The sequence below is a fragment of the Ursus arctos genome, unplaced genomic scaffold (genome assembly GCF_023065955.2).
Source record: "Ursus arctos isolate Adak ecotype North America unplaced genomic scaffold, UrsArc2.0 scaffold_24, whole genome shotgun sequence".
In the NCBI taxonomy this organism is placed as follows: domain Eukaryota; kingdom Metazoa; phylum Chordata; class Mammalia; order Carnivora; family Ursidae; genus Ursus; species Ursus arctos.
Window position 1 is genome coordinate 17807911 of NW_026622919.1, and position 17227 is coordinate 17825137.

Below are 17227 nucleotides of genomic sequence, written 5' to 3' on the forward strand. Positions count from 1 at the left end.
AGGAGGTGGGTACAACCCCAATGTAAGGCAATTTGGCACTGTCTCGCAAAATGATGAATGTACGTATCTTTCCACCCAGCAATCTCATTTCTAGGAGTTACTCTACAGATACGCGCACACGTATGTGCTAGGACTTTCGTAATATCTCCCGCAGCACTGCAGTATCTACCAGCTACACAGTGTTTACCAGAGAAATACTTAAAAAATGACACAGAAAAAGGATGCAGATATATACATTTAATTACTTTATTTTATAAATACCTACGTAGTGCTTACTATGATATTCAAAACGAGAGCGAGCGAGTGAGCGAGAGAACACAAGCGAGGAGGAGCGGAGGCAGAGGAAGAAGCCGACTCCCTGCTGAGTAGGGAGCCCAACATGGGGCTCGATCCTGATCCCGGGACTCCAGGATCACGACCTGAGCTGAAGGCAGACGCTTAACCAACGGAGCCACCCAGGTGCCCCTCAAAGTGCTTTAAAAATAGTAATTACTCTAATCCTCATAAAACCCCTGTAAGGTGGGTAGTTAACTATGCCCATTTTGTATATGGGGACACGGAGGTTATAGCTTAGTGCTGGGATGTGAACCCAGACAGTCTGACTTCAGAGGTCATGCTCTTAACACTGCTCTCTGTGCTGCCTTTCAGCGTAGGGTAACATAGACAAAGGAAACCAATACAGCAATATTAAAATCTGACATTGATTTTAAGAGGTAAAGAATTATTAGGGATATAGGCGTCACTCCTTGATGATAAACAATTCACCAGGAACTAAGTAACCTAGTATTTATAAGAATTTAGCGACATAACCTCAAAATAGTTAAGGCAGAAAAAAAAAAATTTAAGGCAGAAATGCAAGGGAAGGGGCACCTGGCTGGCTAAGTTTGTAGAGCAGGAATGTTCATTTAAGGTCATATATTTCCCTCTAGTTACTTGAGATGAATTTTACAGCTTTTTACTTTTTTTAAAGATTTTATTTATTTTAGAGATAGAGAGCGTGCAAGCACAAGAGGGGGGAAGGAGCAGAGGGAGAGGGACCAGCAGACTCCTAGCTGAGCACAGAGCCCAACGTGGGGCTTGATCCCAGGACCCTGAGATCACGACCTGAGCCAAAATCAATAGTCAGCTGCTTAACTGACTGAGCCACCCAGGTGCCCCTCTTCACTTCTTTTTTTTTTTAATTAAAAATTACTTAATTGCTAAAAAATGCTAACCATCATTATTTATGTCACTTTTTAATCCCCCCTTTTATAGTTATCTTTTTGTATGTCTTATGATGGACATACTAATTTGTTATAGTGATTCATAAACACACATTCCTACATTAGACACGCAGAGTGAAAATATTTTTCCTGCTGAGAATATGTGGCAAAAATATGTTTGATGCTGGGTGCCTGGGTGGGGTAGTCAGTTAAGCGCTGGATTTTTGGTTTCAGACCAGGTCATTATCTCAGGGTCATGAAATGGAGCCCTGCATCAGGCTCTGCACTCAGTGGGGAGTCTGCTTGAGATTCTCTTTCTCCCTCTCCCTCTGCCCCTCCCCACTGCTTGTGCTCTCTCTCAAATAAATAAATAAATCTTTAAAAAATATATATGTTTGATGCTTACTGGCCTAGAGAAACTTTCCCACAAGCATATAAAGAGACATGTATAAGAGTGTGAATCAGGGGCGCCTGGGTGGCTCAGTCGTTAAGCGTCTGCCTTCGGCTCAGGGCTCCATCCCAGGGTCCTGGGATCAAGCCCCACATCGGGCTCCCTGCTCCACTGGGAGCCTGCTTCTTCCTCTCCCACTCCCCCTGCTTGTGTTCCCTCTCTCGCTGGCTGTCTCTCTCTGTCAAATAAATAAATAAAATCTTTAAAAAAAAAAAAGAGTGTGAATCAAAGCACTATTTGGGAAACTGGAAAATAATCAAAATGCCCACCAACAAAGGAGTGGATCAACTGGGATATATTCGAGCAGTGGCACACCACAGAGTGGTTTAAATGAATGGATAAGAGCTACATGTATCACCATGGATAAATATTTTAAACAACTTTATGTGAAAAAAAGCACACTGCAGGATGAAAAGTCCAACATGTAAAAACAATGTGACATATTGTATACAGATACATATATATGTATGGATAAATACATATACATACTATAATATATACTATGTTTCAAACATTCCCGAGGAGGATAAACATCAAATTCAGGAACAGCGGTTACCTCTGCGGAGGAAGGGAAGAAAATGAGATTGGAGAAAATATTCAAGTAGGCTTTATTTCTGAAAAGAAAAAAAAAAGATGCAAGGTAAATAAACAAATAGTTCTTAATTTTATTTTTTTAAAAGATTTATTTATTTGAGAGAGAGCACGAGTGGGGGGTGGGGCAGAGGGAGAAACAGACCCCCCAGTGAGTTCTCCTCCTCAGTGACAACCATCCTCCTACCCCTTCTGTATCTTTCCAGGGATATTTCATGCACCTGCAAGGACACATATGTATATGTATTCCCCCATCCCACCTTCTTTTCAAACACAATTGGTAGCAAACATCACATACTGTTCCGAGCCTCACTTTTTTTTTTTTTTAACAATGTATCTTGAGTTTTGTTACCTGTCAGAACATCAAGAGCTTCCTTCAGTTTCACAGCTGTCCAGTAGTTCTTTTTGTGGCTTTTTTGAGCCCAGTCTCCCATTGACAGAATGGAGTGTATTCTGTCCTTTCACTACAATAAGCATCACTGTAATGAATATCCTCATAAATAGGGCACTCTGCACACATGTGTATATTATAATAAATTCCCAGCAGTAGAGATGCTGGGTCTTTTCAAATTACCCTCCAATGAGATTGTACTGATCCATTTCCTGCTCCCACATTTTCCAGCGCCTGCTACCCAATCACAGACTAACACAGCATATAATCAGACTTTTTAAAAAAAGATTTATGTGACAGAGAGAGATATAGCCAGCGAGAGAGGGAACACAAACGGGGGAGAGTAGGAGAGGAAGAAGCAGGCTTCCAGCAGAGCAGGGAGCGATGTGGGGCTCAATCCCAGTGCCCTGGGATCACTCCCTGGGCTGAAGGCAGATGCTTAACTACTGAGCCACCCAGGTGCCCCTAATCAGACTTTTTTTTTTTTTTAAAGATTTTATTTATTTATTTGACAGAGAGAGAGACAGCCAACGTGAGAGGGAACACAAGCAGGGGGAGTGGGAGAGGAAGAAGCAGGCTCAAAGCGGAGGAGCCTGATGTGGGGCTCGATCCCAGAACGCTGGGATTCCGCCCTGAGCCGAAGGCAGATGCTTAACGACTGAGCCACCCAGGCGCCCCTGTGACAGTTTTATCTTTGTATTTTCAGTGCCTAGGAGCTAAGCCATGCTGTAGGTACTCAAATATTTAGTGAATGAAGGAGTCGGGTCAGTGACCTATCAGCCTGTCTGCAGTTCAGGAAAAGGCAACCTAGCTTCTTGGGTAGTTCACTTCGGTCCGGAGCCAGGAGTTTCGCAGAGTCCGCTGAGACTCTGGAAGCTGTGCACGAGCTCCTTGCCTCTGATCAGGCTTCCTGTAGCTGTGGGACTCTATGCCTCGGTTTCCTTCCCTTTAATACAGGGACAGTAAAAATATCTCTGCACAGGGCTGTCGAGGGGATTACAAGCAGTAACACATCAGAAGCTCTTAGCATAGTGCCTGGCAGAGGAAAGAAGGCTCCTCAGAGATACGCGTTGAAGTGTTGAATGAATGAGTGCAAAAGGACTTGAGGTCGCCTGATCCTTTACTGAGCACCTACTGTGTCCGGTACTACATGCTAATGCAGAGAAGTAACCGTAGCACAGTGCAGTGGTCTTCACACAGACTGCAGGGAACCGGGGAAGGTTCTCTGGAGCAGGAGCTCTGATATGGGCGGAGCTTGGCTAGGCGAAGGTGGTGCTTAGTTGATAGAGACAGTGGGTATTCCGGAGTCAGCTGGTTTCCTCTCGGAAGCTGGGTGGGAGTGGGCGACTTAGTAGCCATCCCACGAGGGCGCGGGGAAAGGCAGTTGGGCGAGGGGGGCCGAAGCGCTGGAATCGAACTTGAGTTCCAGTTCTGTTTAGTTAGTAACGGCGTGACTTTGGTCAAGTTACCGAACCTCTCTGAACCAACTGTAAAAAAGAGTCCGTTAAGAATACTCACCTGCCCGCGTTCCTGAGAGATGACGTAACCGTACGTACACCAACAGGCGCTCTATTTAGAAGGTGCAAAATGCCCAGGCGGACCACTGCTGGTGGATTGGCTGGGCGCCCCACGCGCCGGGCTGTGGGAGCTCCTTCGGAGCATGCGCAGTGGACCTGCGGCGCGGCCCGTCAGGCACTGCGGTAGGCGCCCTGGAGGCTGGCAGGACCCTGACCCCAAGATGGCGGCGCCCAGCGAAGTGGCTGCGGCAGCCTCTGGAGAAGGCGATGGCGGGGGCAGCGGCTTTGGGTCGTGGCTGGATGGACGGTTGGAGGCGCTGGGAGTGGACCGAGCCGTTTACGGCGCCTACATCCTGGGTGTCCTGCAGGAGGAGGAGGAAGAAGAGAAGCTGGACGCTCTGCAGGGTATCCTCTCCGCTTTCTTGGTGAGAAGCCCGGACACATTTCTTTAGCTTCCTGGCGGCCCCTGTCAGTACTTCGTTCCCCTTTTCCCATACCTGGTGTCCCAGACAATTAGTGGTCTCACCTGGAAGAGGAATATTCTGAGCTCTTGGCCGCGGGGGAAGGGGATTGCTCACCAAGCAGGGTTTGGGGAAGTCAGAAGGTTGCAGGTGCATAGAGAAGAATGGCTTTCCTTTATTCCTGGGGACACGGCCCTCTTGGTGGCTTGTGGGTGAGCTGGGTGAGTATTCTTCCGAAGGCGCTGAAATGTCTACATGAGAGTTTTATCATAAACGCCTAACGACCAACTTCATTCCCATCCATTGACAGTGTTCAGAGAGGGGAATAAAGTGCTCTGAGATGTCTGTGCTCTTTAAGAGGCAGTGCCCAGGGCTGTCCCATGACAAAAGCCTGTAGGAAGTACCCTCTTGGTTCCTATTTTGGAGGTAAGTGTCCAAAAAAGGTAAGCTGGCAGTAAAAATCTAGGTCTAGGCCTAGGCCGAACTGAAGCAAATATTGTGCGTGATCTTTTATAGTATTTAGAAATGCAGTAATCATCGGTGTTTGCTGGAGGAGGTGGCAAACAAGGTCAGAGTTTTAAAGAAGAGAGATAAACTTGATACCCAGCTTCGGAGAAGCAGATTCAAGAATTCAGAAATGTGTATTTTAATCTGTGTTTAGGTAGTAAATCACCAGGTTGTCCACTTTTCCAGCCTGACCATTTTGCTGCCTTCATCTCTGCTTACCCTTGGTGGAAACACAGTTCAATGATTGGGCAGATGGTTGAAATATAATACTAGTGCAGCTGTCCCAGGTTGTCCTGGCAAGGTCCCCCTTTTAGTCCCAAAGCCTGCTCTGGTGAGATTGACCTATAAATGGGAAATCTTTAACACAGCTTGTGATACAGCTCATAAGTTCAGTGGAGATAGAACACTATGGAGTAAATTCTTTTCCGGCATCCTGACATTGCAGGTTGGTGGTGGTTGGGGGGAGTGTGAGGCAAGCAATTTAAGTTTGTTTTTATTTCCAGCTTGGAAGTTTCTAAAGACTCCATGAAAAAGAAGTTGAAATAACCTGGGTATCCATTGGTACTAGTTCCTTGACTTGTTCTTTTCATGGTGTCATTATTTAGAACTGCATGTCTGCTGATAAAGGCAGGCATGAATTTGCCTTAGACTATTAAGTCTCTTGGTAGAAGAGAGAAAAGTTATCTAGAACCAGATGTGGTTCTTTATATCTGCTTCTTGTTTACATAAACTACATTAGACGGTCTCATTTTTAAGGGTGGCCTCTCCTTCTCTCTGCTCGATTCACACACTATGCTCATTTTTCTCTTGGTTTTCCCAACCCCTTCTGTATAGGAAATGACTTTGAGAAGAATTGGCCAGGAATTATATGATGAGGCAGAGTTCATGAAACAACTGAGAAACAACTTTACAGAGCAGCAAGGCCAATGAATATGGTATATATCAAATGCATAATTCATACTGCTGCTTACTTTCTGTTGGTCAGGCTCTATATAAAAGCCACTGACCGTTGTACCAAATCCTTCTCCAGGAAGAACAAAAGACATAGCCAGATCAATCACCAGACTGGGCTAAGATTCAATATTAGGAATTAAGAAGTTTGTCAGCAACAATTTGAGTTAAGATTTTGTATTTTGTCAGGAGTAAACAACAGTTAATAAAAGCTTTTTATTATCTTTTTTTTTATTCCTTCCAGTAGCATTCATATTGATTGATTGATTCATCAAGTTTGTATTGCTCTGCCAAGCACTGCCCTAAGTGCTTGGGGTACCTCAGGGAACAAAACAGAAATCCCTGCCGTGATGGGGTGACATTCTCCCAGGGAAAAACTTAATCAGTAGATTATATAATATGTCAGAAAATGATAAGTGCTAGGAAAAAAGGAACATTATAAGAAGATCAGGAGTGGAATGGACGAGTGAGTTTTAATTTTAAGTAGGATTATTATGTTAATTGGGGTATTACATTTTATGGCAGCTGTTTATATACTAGCCTTCTAAATTGTCAGCATCATGAGACCCGGGGCTGTTTCTCATTCATCTCTTATCACTCATCTTAGTGCCTTCAACATGGCAAGCACCAGCTGGATGAATAAATGAACAAATGGATGGATGAACTCCTTTGGTCTGGGTGAAGCCTGGGAGAATAAACCACCTTGTCCTCCAAGAGCACCCTTTCTCTTTTGCTTTTCTACTCCTTTTCCTTCCCTTTCTTCTTCTTTTGCTTTTCTTGCTAGGAGGGAGTCCATGAACTACAGAAACTCTGGGCTAAAGTTCTGTATGTTTGGCATGTGTGCTTAAAGGATGCAAGGTAGAGGATGGAATCCTTTCTTGGGTACGAAATAGGGGTTCACCTGGCTGGCTCATTCGGTAGAGCCTGCGACTCTTGATCTCATGGTTGTCCCACATTGGGTATAGAGATTACTTAAAAAAAAAAAAAAAAACAATAATAAAATCTTTAAAAAGTCTGTGTTCTGCCTCTCCTCGCTTTCTTTGAGAGATGGTATCATATAATGGTTGAGAACATGGGCTTGGAGGTAGACCGCTTGGGTTCAAATCCTGTTTAATCCATTTGTGGGGTTTTGTTTTGTTTTGTTTTTTTTACTTGGATGACCTTGGGCAAGTTACTTAACCTCTGGACCTTGGTCTCCTCATCTATAAATTGAAAGTAGCAGTAGTGCTTACATCCTGGGATGGTTTTAAGAATTAAGAGTTCTTTTTTTTTTTTTTTTTGTTTTGTTTTGTTTTGTTTTGTTTTTAAAGATTTTATTTATTTATTTGACAGTGAGAGACAACCAGCGAGAGGGGGAACACAAGCAGGGGGAGTGGGAGAGGAGGAAGCAGGCTCATAGCGGAAGAGCCTGATGTGGGGCTCGATCCCAGAATGCCGGGATCACGCCCTGAGCCGAAGGCAGACGCTTAACCGCTGTGCCACCCAGGCGCCCCAAGAATTAAGAGTTCTTATGTAAAGTATTGAGAACAGTGCCCGGCACATGAGCCGACAGCTCATTTTGAGGGGTAGAACACGAAGATGGTAAGGCAGCCGTAATGAAGCTGGAGGGAAATACCCGTATTTGTTGAAATGCCTTTTCTTCACCAAGCAGGGTAGGGGTTTTATACCCATTCTCATTCATCCTCTCTAAAATCCTGACAAGATGTGAAGCTTAGAAAGTTAAGAAACTCATTCATAGATCTGGGTTTGACTTGAAGTATGTCTGACACTGAAGCCAGCATCCTTTTGTTATACCATGCTAAGGAGGAAGATTGGTCAGCGTGCAGAATATGTATGCTTGTGTAAAATGGACAGAGGGATGGGCGGATAGGAGATCATCTGCTCATTTATTACCTAAAGCAGTGGGGTCAGCCAGGTCATGGATATGTTCCAGCATGAAAGTTGATAACCTTGGAGAGTGTACTGAGTTGAGTATATCAGCCAAGGAAGATGTCACAGAGGAGAGTTTTTTTTGTTTTTGTTTTTTAAAGATTTTATTTGTTTGACAGAGAGGCAGCGAGAGAGGGAACCCAAGCAGGGCGAGTGAGAGAGGGAGAAGCAGGCTTTCTGCTGAGCAGGGAGCCCCATGTGGGGCTCGATCCCAGAACGCCGGGATCATGACCTGAGCCGAAGGCAGATGCTTAATGACTGAGCCACCCAGGCGCCCCCACAGAGGAGAGTTTTAACTCAGACAATAGGTTTTTGCTCCAAAAGCATGAGGAAGACCGTCCTGAGTTACTGTGAATCCTTTCGCTTGTCGCTTGGCAGGACAGAGTCGGTGCTCTGACTTAGCAGGTGCGGATTCTGTGACTCACACACCGGATTACTTCTGAGCCTAGGAAGAAAACCCTACTCTGTATTCTGTGGCTCCCAAACCCTCCCCGTGACGACTCATCACCAGAGGGAGAGCTGTGCCCTGTGCCTGGCTGAGGGCTCTCAGGAGATTAATTGGTCTACTTTTCCAACTAGGAAGAAGATCCTCTTCTTAACGTCTGCAAGGAGATTGTGGAACGATGGTCAGAAAGTCAGAATGTCGTCACCAAAGTGAAAAAAGAAGGTAGAGTTGGGAGTTTGTCTAACCTCCAGTGCCTTTTCCAACATCCTTTCTTGTATCGCTGTTAGCGAGAGAATTTTAAGTTTTCTCCGTTTTCTACTCATTTTGCCTAAGATCATTTAAGCTGGTAAACACCCAGCAGCTTCCGTGAACTTTTCAACTGAACGTTGGTTTCCTTTTCCTATTCTCCACTTTTCCACCTCATCGGACCATAGTCCCCTTCACTCTGGCTTTTGCTTTCTTCCTTTTCATCCTCTTGCCACTGCCCCCTGTAGATTTTCATGGCAGGGATTGGGGCCAACGCTGTTTTCCACCCTCCTGCCTTTTCCGTGTTCCCATTTCATAACAATCGTGATTGATGTTTTGCTTTATTCAGCTAAATTTGTCACCCCTTAAAATGAAAGAGAAGTGGATTAATACAGCCATTAGAATGGCATTAACTGCAGAAAATTCAAATTGTAAAAGCCAGACTTGAAGTCATTCTAAACTATCTACACTTTGGTTCTCAGTGTTGGCTGTCCATCGGAACCACTTGATATGGTTTAAAAGACGCCACACCCGGGGGCCATACCATGGACGAGTTATAGAAACATCTTTGGGAGTGGGGCTCATGTATTGTTTGTTTTTTAAAGATTTTATTTATTTATTGGAGAGAGAGCACAGGAGCAGGGGGTGGGGGAGAGGGAGAAGCAGACTCCCCGCTGAGCAGGGAGCCCGAGGTGGGGCCTGATTCCAGGACGCTGGAATCATGACCCGACCCAAAGGCAGAGGCTTCACCCACTGAGCCACCCAGGCGCCCCTGTTTTGTTGTTGTTGTTGTTGTGTTTTTTTTGTTTTTTTTTTTAAAGCTCCCGCAGATGATTCTAATGTGGATCCAGGCATAAAAACCAGTACTGGGCAGCACTGCCTCCTTTCTTTGAGAATGGTTAACTTAATAGTTGATTTTATTTTAAAATAATCTATGAATGTCACCTGGCGTAATCATCACGATTAAAGGGACCAGCATAAGTTGATTCTAGATTCCTTCTTCGGTTTCTGGGTTAGGAGGGGAGAAAGTTGCATGCTGGAAGCTGAATTTTCTATGATTCTAATGCAGTGCTTTTCAAACTTTTTTTTTTTTTTTTTAAAGCAGCAGAACTTCAATTTATAAAACAGGTAAAAGCAGGGCTACTCTGACTGAAGATGGATACAAGACCTAAAGCCTAGCCCGCATGGCCTTTCCTTGCCTTTCTCATTGGCCCCCGAGGCACCTCCTTTGAAGCCCAGGGCCCTAAAGAGTCAGCAGATGCCACTGTCTTTCCTGCAAAGCACTGTCTGGGTGGACTAGTGGTTCGGTGAGCTTGTTTTCTCTCACATACAACCTTGTTGTCCCTCCCCTGCCCTCCCTTCCCTTCCCCTCCTTTCCCTTCCCCCTCCCAGATGAGGTACAGGCCATTGCCACCCTAATTGAGAAGCAGGCACAGATTGTGGTGAAGCCCAGGATGGTGTCTGAAGAGGAGAAGCAGAGAAAAGCCGCCCTCCTGGCCCAGTATGCTGATGTAACAGATGAGGAAGAATATCCTTTTCGGAGTCTTGGGACCATCCCTTGAGGCTCGAGTCCGCTGTCTTGGCTGGCTTGCAGCAAGCTTCGGGAAGTGGCCTATCTCCCCCCCATAGTGTAATTTTTCCCTCTAAAATGGCACTGATCTGTGGCCCTTCATGGGTGTGAGGAGTGATGTTGGGAGAGTTAATACGAGACTTAACATTTTTCAGCACTTAATCCACATGTTCCTGAAAACTTCGGTGTAAAAGAAATAATGCGTTAATAATGGACCATTGATATTGTATTGTCAGAAGCTGAGATACAGCTGTGAGTCTTTGTATTTGTGTAATACTTTCTGTACAGTACAGTAGCCTACATATAATCCTTGTTGATATTCTTTTCCCAGTTGATAAGGAAACCGTGACAGTAAGTGATGCCTGTGTGATCAGCGACATGCATAGATCTAGTGGCAAAACCAGGACTAGAATATGGATTTTGTGAGTGAAGGATTCCCAGATTTGGAGCAGTTTCATTTGGATGTTTTTTTTTTTAATATTTCATTGACAGACTGGATCCCCAACCAACACAGAAGAAATCTGGAACTTGGGGGCTGTGCAAAAGGCAGTTGCTCTGGATGGGCACCGGCTTGGTTCCCTGTGAGCTTGAACTTGTTGAGGACATGCTCGGCTTACAGAGCCTGGTTGCATGGAGCATGTGGAGCCTAATGCAGGGACCTCAGACCAGAAATGTCAGCTGTCTCATCACGAGTTTAGGAAATAGTTCTTCGGCTCTTTGGGGCCAGCTTGCCTTCTAGTTCCTCCTAATGTTTTTTTCTTGCCAGGGTCAGCAGAGCTATGGTTCCAATGACAAAATCTCCTTTCTTGGGCCAACAAAAGAACATAGTAAGCAGTGGTTCTCCTGGAGAACTTGTTAAAACCCGGAATGCTGGGCCCCACTCCCCAGTTTCTGATTTAATAGGTCCAGGGTGGGGCCCAAGAATGTGCTTTTCTAGTAAGTTCCCAGGGAGTTCTGGGAACCACACTTTGAGAAGCACGGTTTTAGAAGGCCTCTCGCCATCCCCTGGGCTGCTGGGTAATGGGCAAGTCCACCCAGACCAGACTGTTGCTTTTCAGCCTCCGGGAGATAAGGATCTCACAGTAGCTCTGAACAGTCTTGAGACCTCTGAAGATGACTGTGCTGGGTTCGCCACCACACCTCTGACGGTGTTTTTCTTCAGCACGCTTCCCCTGCCCAGCGCTTCACTGAATGTTTTCTGATGTTGGGTTGGGCTGGGCTAGCCTTTGCTTTCCGTCCGACTTTCCTTAACGACGCTCACCGAAGCCGATGAGAAGGATGATTCATGTGCCACCACAATGAACATTGGTTCTGATAAATGTATCCTTCTCTTTGTCCATCCCCAAGTGTTTCTCCATTGAATACTCTTGAGGAACAGTTTTCATCTTGGTGTCATTGCTGGGGGAATCCTTTTACCAACAGGAACTTGTGTCGGGCCAGCATTTTAAGCCCCATTCCAAGGACAACCATAGTCAATTTAACAAGAACTTTCCCCAAAGAAAACATGTTAACATCTACTGTGAAGGGAGGAAGTATTTCTTAACTTAAGGGAGGATTTTCAAGGGAAAATAAGAATCTATACTCCCTGTGTATAGCCCTGGGTTTCCCAGCAGTGGAAGCAGTTAAAATAATATTGAAATTTTGACTTTGTCCTCAGAGTCTGTATATTTCGAAAAGAGAACACAAACACTGAATACTTTTGAGCTAAAAATATGGACAGATGGAAATAAGTGCTGAGGAAAGTCCCTACCAATAGACACTTATGAGAATATTCTACATTTATTTATGTATTTATTTAAGATTTTATTTACTTATTTGGGAGAGAAAGAGCACAAGCGGGGGGAAAGGGATGAGGGGGGAGGAGAGAGAATCTCAAGCAGACTTCCCGCTGAGCACGGAGCCTGATGAGGGGCTCAATCTCAGGACCCTGAGATCATGACCTGAGCCAAAACCAAGAGTCAGACACTTGACCAACTAAGCTACCCAGGTGCCCTGAGAAGCTTCTACATTTAGAAATCCACCTTTTTAGGGGCTCAGTCGGTTCAGTGTCTGCCTTCAGCTCAGGTCGTGATCTCAGGGTCCTAGGATCGAGCCCTGTGTCGGGCTCCGTGCTCAGCAAGAAGTCTACTTCTCCCTCTCTCTCTGTCTCTCCCCCTGCTTTTACGTAGGGGAGGTTATTTCAGGGAGACTTATTTATTTTAAAGCGCTAAGGCAAAAAAGTTATGTTTTAAGAGTAGGGAGGAGCTTGTCTGGTGCTAACAGGTTGTTTTTTTAGTAATATCTGCACCCATTGTAGGGCTCAAACCTATGACCCTGAGATCGAGGCACATGATCTGTTGACTGAGTTAGCCAGGCACCCCTAGGTTGTGTTTTTAAAGTCCTAAGAAATGAGGGGTAAAGTTTTTGGCTAGGTATTTTCTAACTGGTTAAACTTATTTCATGTCTTTTATAAATTCAGAGTTTGTGGTTATTAGAACATTTTTCACTTAAGCTTCAGTGGTCTAGGAAAAACAAATTGATAAAGTTTAGTAAGGTTAAACAACTTATTTAACTCTTCTCAAGCATTTTAATAGTGTCAAGTACATAAAATTTTTGCCAGTTATATTAATACTCTATTCACTAAAACTAGCCTAGATACTCCCAACAATATTCTGCCATGATCTAAGTACTTATTCTGGAATAAAATTTCATTTTCATAAAATATTTTAACCTTCAAATTTAGAGAAGTCTGAGATTTTCATTCTGAGGATTAGTTTTAAACCTTTGTAATGGTAGTTTCAGGATTGCCCATTAGACCAAAGATAAATTATCAATGAGGACTTTTTTTTTTTTTTAAGTCTAGGAATATGTAGAGAGAGAATAAGGACACAGTAGTTGGGACCTGTGTGACCTGTACCCTAATCCCTTAACTTGCCTGTAGCTCTGTTCCGAAACACCAATGTGGAAGATGTCCTCAATGCCCGAAAACTGGAGCGAGACTCGCTTCGGGATGAGTCCCAAAGGAAGAAGGAACAGGACAAGCTGCAGAGGGAGAGGGACAAACTAGCCAAGCAGGAGCGCAAGGAAAAGGAAAAGAAAAGGACACAAAGAGGGGAGCGGAAGCGATAACCTTGGTCCACTCTGTTCTTTCTCCTCATGGACTTGATCAAAGGGAGAAATGATTGTGCACATGTGTATTTAAGAGAAATGAGAGAACATTGCAAAGTGGCTTCCCAAGGCATTTCCCTTTTGTTTACATGGTCAAAAGGAAAATCACAAACACTTCTAATTACAAAATGTGCCATGTCTCTGTGGTGTGGGTAATCAGATTATTGTAGTTGATGTCTGTACCAAAGATCTGGAATGGGGGCAACTTTTATATTTTAATACTGAAGTCCTGGCTCCTTTTGGCCACTTTAAAAGTCTTCCTTCACCTAGGATAAATAGCAGAAATACTCAGAAAGTTGACAGTTACAGTTTTCATCCTGAAGGAGCAGAATCATGACCACTCCTTTTCTGAGATGAAATGTGGGAGTGTAAAGTACTTTGAAAGTAGTATTTACCTCTTAATGTATTGTTTTATGGATGAAATAGAAAGCTAATGAAGAGCCCTACCTGGATCTAGATATTATGTTAACATGGCAACAAACTATGAAAATGGAAGAAATGATGTGGTAGATGTTCTAGGTTTGAGTTTTGTTTTTAAGTTTTCAACCTATGGGAGGAAAAGAAGTACCTTTTTAAGTAGAGATAGTTACATATTTTTCCTCATCCAGGCTGTGACTTCGAAGAAGGATGTGTATTGGGTGGAAGGATATCATTGTTAGCTAGATTCGTTTTTTATAATCATGAGACCTCTTGAGTGCTAGTAGAGATTTTAATCCTGATCTGCCCTAAAACATGAGTATAAAGATGTGATAATTACAGGTTGAAAGAAACTGCAGGAAACGTGTCTAAGGAAGAAACACTGGAAATCTCTGCTAACACAAAGATATTTAAGAGTGTCCATTGTGGGTGCTCAACAAGTTTATTTAATGAGTGGAAAAACCTGGGAGAGTCAAAAGTGAGCAGGAACTCTCCATTTCTACTTTTGTCACAAGCCACATTCAATTGTAAATAAGGCCTTTCTCTGCTTCTGGCAGCAGACTGTCAAGAAGCCTGACAAGACAGAAAATAGGTGTTCTATACCTGAAGTTGGCAAACTACTGCAGGGAAGGAAATTTGGCCAGGTTTGCTTTTTTGTATGGTGCAAGTCAGCAATGGATTTTGCATTTTTAAAGGGTTGTAAAAGAAGGAGTATGTGACAGAGACCTTTTGTGGCCTGTGAAACCTAAAATATTAACTGTCTGGCTCTTCAGAGAAAAAGTTTGCCGACCTGTTTTATACCATTAACTAAGAGGTTAACAAAAAATTTTTACCTTTGTGCAAAAGGTAAAAAGCATGGTTAAGGAAAAGATGTGTCACCTCTATACACTCCTATAACCGTGGCATTGCATTTTAAAAAAGTAATCATCTTTTTAAAAAAATAAACTATTTAAATCACTGTTTTCTGATTTATTCTGATTCCTTCCAGCTATCCATGGAAATGAATTGTGTGAACAGTCACTTAGGAATGTGTTGAATTTTGCTTTATATTTTGATTAGCCCAACATGCTCTTCTATTAGTAGAACCTCTTCCTAGAATCAAATTCTCTGCCTCAATTTTCCTTTCTATGAGGTTGGGTATTAGAAGATCAGAAAGATTACCTTGTTTTATTGGAAGTCAATAAATTGGCTTTGAAGTCCTTGCAAGTGCTTTTGGAGCCTTAGTCCTTTATGTCAGTAGCAATAATAGGCTGTGGCTACAGATAGCATATAAGAGAGCCTATTTTATTAACCCTTATTTTGCATTTTTGATTTTCACCTTGATTTTGGTCTCTGAAGCAGAGCCAGGTTATATCCATGGGACTCCTGAAGGGTACTTGTCTTGGTCTGTTATAACAGTAGCTCGTTCTGGGACTCTATTATGTATGTTACAGTTAGGTGTATACTTGAACCAATGTTTAAACAGGAAAAAAGGATCAGCTCATTAGGCTTTGAGTAAGGTTATTCACTTAATTCAGGTGCTCATAAATCCTTTATGTCTAAAATGTTCAATATTGCAAAGGGCAAATTTTAAACAACCGTATCTTCTATAGTACGATTGACATTTTAGGCCAAGATCGGGATTTCAGTCATTAATTCCCAACCCTCTAAAACTTTATAGTAGCAGATTATTCAAGTGGTAAGGATGCTGATATAATTCAAGGTAATTTTTAACCACTTTTATATAAATCGCTTCGTCTATTAAAATTGAGTACACCAAATTCTTTTGGATTAGAAATAATGGGAGCATCAGTTTTATCAGTTTCCCTACAAATTATGTGTGATGTTATTTTTTTGTTCTCATGGAACAAAAAAGTCAGAAGTACGATACACGTGAACCATCTGTTAGAGAGTATACCATAGAAAGGGATAAACAACTAATATGAGAATTATTTGCAGGGTGATGTGATGAACAAATTTCAAATAATTTTTGTGTTTGGTTTTTGTTAATGGACTACTGTTTCATTTCTGACCACTGTCATGTTAAAAATTCCCCAGAATATTTATTCTGGTTTGCCTGGATTAGTATAAAGGCAGAGCAAAAACTTCATCTTTGGGGTGCCTGGGTGGCTCCATCAGTTGAGCATCTGCCTTTGAAAGTTCAAGTCATGATCTCCAGGTCCCTGGCTCCCTGCTTGGTGGGGAGTCCGCTTCTCCCTCTACTTCTCCACTTAAGCTCTCTCACTCACTTTCCCTCAAATAAATGAAATCTTAAAAACCCAAAAACCTACATCTTTGAAGCTCAGGTTCAATGCAAGAATATCTGAATGGCATTGGTTTGTCTACCAACATTCTTACTTATATGTTAATGAAATTTAAAACTCAGTGCCAGTTCTTATAAGTGAAATTTGATTGGTTTTCTTACCTGCGTGACACTTAAGGTTAGAAACTAATACAAAGATGTAAAAAAAAGAAACCCGATATTTTCAACAAAGTAATTTATTTTTTCCTGAGAGACTAAATTCAGTAGAATATTTGTTTTCATAACATCCAACATGTCTTATGTCAAACTTAACCACTTTCTATGCAGTGAGTGTGGTGGGGTGATCTATTTTATTTGACTACCCTCAATGTAATTCATTTGGGTAGTTCTAAAGCATATCAGTGATCAAAATGTTTCTCCCTACAGTTACTCCTGCATTCTCAATCAGTTTCTTCCGCACATCATCTAAAGAAAATTTATGTGGTGTGATTACACTCTTTAATACCAAGATTTCTAAAACTAGGAAAAACACCAACATTTAAAACATCAGTGTTTCTAGTCAAGGATAGTTCAATTAAATTTCATCAGTACATTATATTATAGTTTAACTCATGCTAGAAATGTTAAAACCCAAGATCTTCTGAGTCACATAATACCAACATTTCATATTAATGAATAAATTACTCGGGTTTCATACAAAGATATTAAGTGATGAGAAACAGAAAAAGCCAAGCTTTCAAGAGCTCTTTTAAAAAAATACAGAAGCAAACTAATGAACACAACTACACAAAATATACACTAACCAATTGCAAACTAAACTAAAGATTAACTTTAAAAAAATACATTTTAGAACTTCGTGATACCCTCATAAAATGCAGCAAACTAAGGGTATTAAAACAATAGTCATTATTTTAGTTACTCTGCATCAAGTCTAAAAGATCCAGATAAAGGAAATGTTTTGTTTTTGATTCAATTTAAATACTTTAAAATTGGATATATGTAATAATTGATAGTATAATTAAATTTTAAAGAATATACACAAATGATTTGAACAGGTTTTATATTCAGTAACTTGCATGGTTTTTACACTAGCACTTTTATCACTAATTTAGGAGAATCAGATGCATTTCCCTCCATATACTTAGGCACTAAGATTTCAA

At 42.3% G+C, this 17227-nt stretch overlaps 2 protein-coding genes across 2 annotated transcripts in view; one reads left to right on the plus strand and one right to left on the minus strand.

The window, feature by feature from the left end:
• The window catches only part of DBF4B (DBF4 zinc finger B), a 41170-nt gene extending 36817 nt beyond the window's left edge, over positions 1-4353 (minus strand). Inside the window, exons 1-3 of the mRNA XM_057317784.1 lie at positions 4154-4353; positions 2597-2708; positions 2210-2267 (exon numbers count right to left, since the gene is read on the minus strand). The gene's annotated coding sequence lies outside the window, so the exon portion shown is untranslated. The remainder of the gene's footprint in view (positions 1-2209; positions 2268-2596; positions 2709-4153) is intronic.
• CCDC43 (coiled-coil domain containing 43) lies at positions 3907-14783 on the plus strand. The gene is made up of 5 exons (XM_026512655.4): positions 3907-4577; positions 8580-8667; positions 10084-10219; positions 11523-11581; positions 13182-14783. Exons 1-5 carry the CDS (start codon positions 4296-4298, stop codon positions 13367-13369), a joined length of 753 nt encoding a protein of 250 aa, XP_026368440.3. The 5' UTR covers positions 3907-4295; the 3' UTR covers positions 13370-14783.
• The last annotated feature ends 2444 nt before the right edge of the window (positions 14784-17227 follow it).